We start from the raw sequence: 6,307 nt of genomic DNA, 5'->3' as shown, positions 1-6,307 counted from the left end.
TCACAATCTCTCTTTCCCTTTGCCGCGTCATGGTTCACCGATTTCTGGGTTTGTTACCCAGAATTCAGTGCTGAAAAATAAGCCTTCCTTGGTATTTTCGCACGACTACAAACGGGAACTAGAAAACGCTCATTTTGACCTACTGCACACACCCAGACTCAACTCGTGAATTAAAAGCTCTATTCTGAAGGGCAGTACTTATTTGGTTAGATGCCCCAAATCCTAAGATAGTTACTGTTCGTATGAACCCACGTCACAATTACGAATAATGACAACGTGGTTTCGTTGGCCTAATTTCCGTGGCTGAAACGATACAGTAGCGTGTGACCAGAATGAACGCGTGCTAATCTACTGCACCAGGCCATAAGGTTGCTGAGAACTTCGACAGCAGCTTTATGTACTCCGTTTGAGGTAAACTTAAGTTTATTACTAGGTAACCCCCTATCTTAGGAACGAGTCTCATTCTGAAAGACCGAAGCACCAAACTTTTCTACGTTTTGTACATTTGTACACATGTACACATGTACACACATGTACACACAACATTTCGACTTGCCGTTAGAATCGACTGCTTACAGGACGTAGAGCACTGCGTTATGCTTCCACGTCACATCGTGAAAACCTGCCCACATGATAGACATTTAAAGGCGAGGATAACTGAGCCCAAGGAAGCAAACTGACTTACGGGTGAGCAGCCGGTATTTCTGCCGCGTCTCCCAATAGTGAAAATAATTGATTCGTGCATATAGCGAAGAAAATACCTAACTTAACCAAACTATAGCTTAATCAAAGTAGTCTATTGCTCTCATTCGAACAAATTAAAAAATGTTTGACGGTTGTGCTACGACAGTTTATTTGCTTCAGCCGTACGTCACACAGGCATAAGGAAATGATAAGTCCCATCCTTTCAAGCTTAATCCATGTTAAGCATACAAATGGATGGCTGTGCACACAAATAAACCTATTCCGGCTGAGTTGGTATCCAACAGCGAACGGTTTTTTATGCATCTTGAACAAATAATCTACGTAATCAGCCGAGCAAAATACAAAGGACTCCGAAGAAACTGCAGTCGAGCCGCACGCTGTCTACCTATCCAGGATAAACAGGAGAACCGTAGCAGGGACCATGACATACCAACTGCCAGTATAACAGCAAGCGCCTTATCGGTACAGCAGAAATCATTCTTACTAACGGGTTTCTGTGGCAGTCGATCTGCACTCTGTGCATTTGAATAGTTATACAAAAAGGAATTCTTTTCCGTTAGCCCATAAGAGGAAGCACCGTACACGTCATTCATTCCCATCAGACCTCAATACAAGTGCATGTTCCTCACAGAGCCAGGCTTTGAAATTGTCACAATTCGACTAGGGATACTAGAACATGTATGAACAGGCAAACGTTTGAACGATCTGATCAATTTGCCAACATCACGAGCGAAGACCCATAAGCTTGTGGGAGACTTCCCGTTGCCCTGAATAGAAGTACCTGAGAGCGCACACAGCGATAAGTATTAAAGCAAGTCGTCTTTCGCTGAAAATATGGTATTTCCAAATCAAACCAAACCGCTCATGTTATTGACAACTGATTACAGTAGTACAAACTTCAGCCTGACGAAAATCGCGTCGCCACAATGGGTCACGGTTTGCAAAAGGACTCATAGGTGCTGACATTTTCATCACCCTAAAGCCTCACGATGTGAACTTGTTTTATTGCAGCGAAGCATCAGTGCTGGGCTCGACATAAGTGCGAACTTACTGACCGGAAGGTGTGCACTTAGAATCCAAAGCCGGTGTTGCAATTGTCCCTGTCTCCACTTGAGCAACTCGGCAGCATCTCAACCATCATAACCTCTTCGGGGGGTATGGCAGTTAGGCACCGAAATGTCACAACAAAATGTGAAAGCCGGGGGGGTAGGAATAACCTTCGAGTTGTTTTGTTCGGAAGGAATTGGCTGAAAATCAGATGTGGCACGCAGCGACCTTAAGGCAGGGGTTGCTTGCATTAGCAACTCAGGTAAAAAGATAATCGTTCAACTGTAAAACCTTTTCAGTGCCTGGCTTCCATGCCACCTGAAAGAGAGTCGAGATGCAGAGGTCGGTTTTGAACCACGGAATTTCCGGTTGGTAAATTCCCCCTCCAAGCAACTGAAACATCACGCTCATCCTTACTGCGACGAAGGCAAGTGAAAACGGGATGGGATGAGTTCAACCAGCAGCAACCAAAGTTCTCCACATCTACGAGTGACTACACGGAACAACACGACACGGAGACTCCACCTTGGTAATTATAAATTGGAGATTTGACCTACAAATTTGGTTCTAACGAAGACAGCCGGTGCATTCATCCTCCAATCGAAAAAATGACTACTGAAGAGCGCAGTTTCTCACCGCAGAATACCAGATGGCGGGGAACAGATGCTTTTACTAGCATGTCGAGCTGCAGTCTTCCGGAAAGTCATTGCGGCGGGAACGATGGAAGCTTTGAAGCGTCTGCTGGGCACTCATCCACAATCACCGTCCCGTGACGCGATCGGACTGTTGGAAACCGAGCGTGCGACAAGTGCTAGTCATGAGGACCTGTACAAGCGCGACTCCCACTCTGCGAAGTCTAGGTAAACAACAATGGCAACCAGGAGCGACCGACGTAACTGTCTCCTAACTCAGCTTCCTGCGGAGAAACACTCCTGAACGTTTCGAAAACAGGGAGTGATTCTGTCACTTCTCTTCTAAATCCGGATTTCTACCCAAGTATCTACCGCAGCAGATCACTGAGGCCCTGAACAACTTCCAAAGGAATGTAGCCAAATAAAGATCATGGTTAGCCAAGTCACCTACGAATCGATTTGAAGCATCACGTCCCAGTAACTGCGTTAGATCGGCAAACCTACATATGCAATAACCCTCAAAACAGAACTTTCGAATCACCTACTAGGGTTCCACACATCCTCACATAGCACACGAATACAAAAATCCGTCAACCAGCAAACGAGCATCAAGCAGCAAAACCATTGGAAGAGCCAGAACAGTTCATAATAAAGGCTAACATACTTGGTCTCCGGTGGTTTTGGGATCAAGGTTAGTAACCAGAATGGTGCGCCGAATCTCCTCGATGCGATTGCCGTCTGTCGTTGCAGGGAGAGGGGGGTAGAGAGGAAAAACGAGAGTGGACAATCTAGGCTCAATGGTATGTATGACTTGTTCCCCAGGGCGACCAACTACCATACTGATGACATCTAGGGGCCAATCAGCCGTTCTGGGCAATACACCGGCGGCAGTGTTCGGAGGAGCCCTGACGAGATTCGCATACTTCTCGTCGGGAATCGCCTCCAAGCCATCCACAAGAGGGAGAACAATCAAAGCGCGATCCAGAAACACCGTATTATTCAGATGAAGGGCAACTTCAGCATTGATTGGGTCATGATATCGTATGTAGGCCACCTAACCACTGACCAGGAAACAGGAAGTCGCTTACCTTGCTCGCAGGTTCCTCTTTTTCATCGCCTGGGTACAACACAAACTCCTCCAAAACACCTATGTGGCCGAACAAGGTTCTCAGTTGTTCTGTTGTGGCGCTGGGTGAGACATTGGTGACCTGGACGATCTTGCTCCGGACAGTCGACGTCATGGCGGCCCACAAAATCGAAACAGGGTTAGCGGCCTTCAAATTTGACATACTTGGTGCACTATAACAACCGCCATGGAATCGTAGACTAATACAGCATCGAGATCTTTTCCCAAGATTGTTGAATCTCGTTCGTTCTTGTCGTTCAGCGGCTTCCTGTTCATCTGAAAGGCACAAACAAGAAGATAGGCAGCACTACCATTGAGGTTCTCGGCGAAGGGCAGTAATCTTGCCACCGCGAGGACTCAAACGAGTAGCTGAAGGCGCTTTTGAACAGGGCACTAGATGCAGTGTGAACAACCACGCATGAACTACCCAAGATGAGAAAAATTGTGGCCTGATAAGGGCGTACCCATTGAGCCTGAAAATCTTATCATGTCTTTGGTGTGCGTTATTTGGGTAAACAGCTGAAAAACTTTTGGCCAATGTTTGCTCAAACAGGGCTTAAGTAATTATTAGGTCTCTTCGGAAGCGACAATAATCCAGAAGTGAGATGTCGAACACTGCGAGATGCGCCTACTAATCGGCCTATTAATTACCGACATCCATTTTCTTAGCAGCTCGTCGGACATGCTCGACAAGGGTTACGACTTTCTTGCGTCCGCGTAATCGGACTTGTCACGTAATATTAGCTGCCACGTCGCGTCATAGACCCAAAGAAGGTCCCTCGTGTCCCAAAAATACTGATTTCTGCGTTATTATCTCTCTATACGGCCAACTGACATTGTCAAACTGTCCTCTATGCACGTTTGTACAACGTTTAGTGCTCACTTGTTGTTGCCGCTTCAGTGGCTATTTCCCGCTCCTAATTATTGCGTCATTATTGATTGTACGTTTTTATAATGAATGATACTTACTAATCCGTTTGTAGAACCACTTCCTGTCAGTCCTGAATACATCATCTGCTGCCTACGCCTGTCTGCACCTTCTGTCTACTGGCAACTAACTGCGTATAATCCATTAATAGCAATCGTCCGGTGAGATCCATAACCATCCGGATCTCGCAAAGACGTTAACGTGGATAAAAGTAACCAAGGCCCAGCGTACGTCTCGCCGTCCCCCTAATTGAATCATGTGCTCAGGAGGTTTGTTTCAGAAGTTCGTCACTCTTGTGACAAGCGACCTACGTTAGCAAACGGGTTCCATTTTTTGTAATGTACTGGTCATAAGGTTGCTGAAAATCCGTAGACAGCCCACGACCGGTTTCGCCTTTTTTGGGGGGCTCATCAGATAAGCGCAGTCCCCGGGTTTCCGTAAACCTTATGAACTACTTGAAACCCAATTGCACGAAATTAGCGAATATACACTCATAGGCAAACTAATTTGGTTTTTTGGCGTGAATCACCTGGAACCCAGCTGAGTCTCTCATTCATGATGTTCTCAGGCAACTGAATGTGCTGCACCAGGCCGCCTCATGTTTCAGTCGCTACGGTATTTGAAACATCGCGATACATATGTATCTTTCTTTCTTTCTTTATTTCTTTGTGGTATTACGTTCCCCGCCTGTTGACCAAACGCCTCATTTAACTGAAAGAGCACTCACGCATTCCGACTAGATCAGGTGGAGCTCATACCTTCCACATCGCTTGTCTTTGGATCTCACATTTTGACGAACGTTGGGAAATCTTGATTTAAAAGCAGGGATATCCTTTTTGATCCTTCTTAATCTAAGCAGCCCATACAGGTATTGCGCATTACAAACATGAACAAAGAACGTGCGCAGATTTAAGTGCAACCCCAGCACACCCTGCATTTTGTGATCTGCGAAATTCTTGAATCCAAGTGAATCAGAAAGTAGCTGTTCACGGTCCTTGCTGTGAATCATTTCAGCGGTATCCGCCACGGAAAGATCAGATGTACTCCAGCTTTGATGGTGGTACTGTATCTGCACCGATGTCACTGGAGGTACGATGCTTTGCATTCATGCCTGCACCCAGAACATAGCACTCTACTGCGTCGAACAGCAGAATCCAGTGTTTCATGCACTGAATAGGGCAACCAGGTGAGCTAGGATGATGTTAAGAGCAGCCAGTTCTCCTGCATACCCTCTGACTTTTAATGGGCACGTTGTAGAAACTGTGGAAGAGAGCTTGCCAACAGTGTGCTCCCGTTTCCAACCCCAAGTGACAGCAAATCCCCATATTTATTCCCCTTGACCGGATGAACTGAAACCTCCTTGTTTTACTGAACTATTCCTGTAACTCTTACGAACTTTGGTCGGACATTGTTATTTTTGCGGTTGCTCGCCGTCGAAATCTGTTTGGTTGTGACGATATCGATTTTTGAGGCGTAGTGATCTGCGCTTTATCCTCAGGCTGGTAATTGTACCGCCTTATTTTTGTAACCCTACGGTATCTGCAGAGGAGAATCCGTTAAGGTTTGTTGAACATGTATATTATTATAGTTGCAATAGTACCGTGATTCTAGAATTCGAATTTCTTGTTCGATTTCCTGGGTTGGCACGGGTGCCTCAAACCCAGAAAGCAGATACCCGTAACAGTACGCAATGGATTCAGTACTCAGTGGTTTAAGTACTCAACGGAGTACGGATCTCATCATCATCATTGTCAGCCATAATAACCTCGTACTCGTCGTACAGTGGCTGTAGCTGCCACAGTTTCGTTCACCGATGGTTTCAGGGGTAGTTAGTTGCATGTTGCAGGCGGGAGCTGATAAATTGGTGAA

At 46.0% G+C, this 6,307-nt stretch overlaps 1 protein-coding gene across 1 annotated transcript in view; it reads right to left on the bottom strand.

Moving 5' to 3' along the window:
- T265_06467 (hypothetical protein) overlaps positions 1–3,625 on the bottom strand; it is a gene marked incomplete at both ends in the record, with an annotated part of 18,140 nt that extends 14,515 nt beyond the window's left edge. The window contains 2 exons of the mRNA XM_009171735.1: positions 3,049–3,438; positions 3,473–3,625. Coding sequence (XP_009169999.1) covers positions 3,049–3,438; positions 3,473–3,625 — 543 coding nt within the window. The remainder of the gene's footprint in view (positions 1–3,048; positions 3,439–3,472) is intronic.
- Positions 3,626–6,307: the final 2,682 nt, after the last annotated feature.

The sequence above is a fragment of the Opisthorchis viverrini genome, assembly GCF_000715545.1.
Source record: "Opisthorchis viverrini unplaced genomic scaffold opera_v5_137, whole genome shotgun sequence".
NCBI lineage: Eukaryota > Metazoa > Platyhelminthes > Trematoda > Opisthorchiida > Opisthorchiidae > Opisthorchis > Opisthorchis viverrini.
The sequence above is the reverse complement of the archived record's forward strand: the minus strand, read 5'-3'. Positions and strand labels throughout refer to the sequence as shown.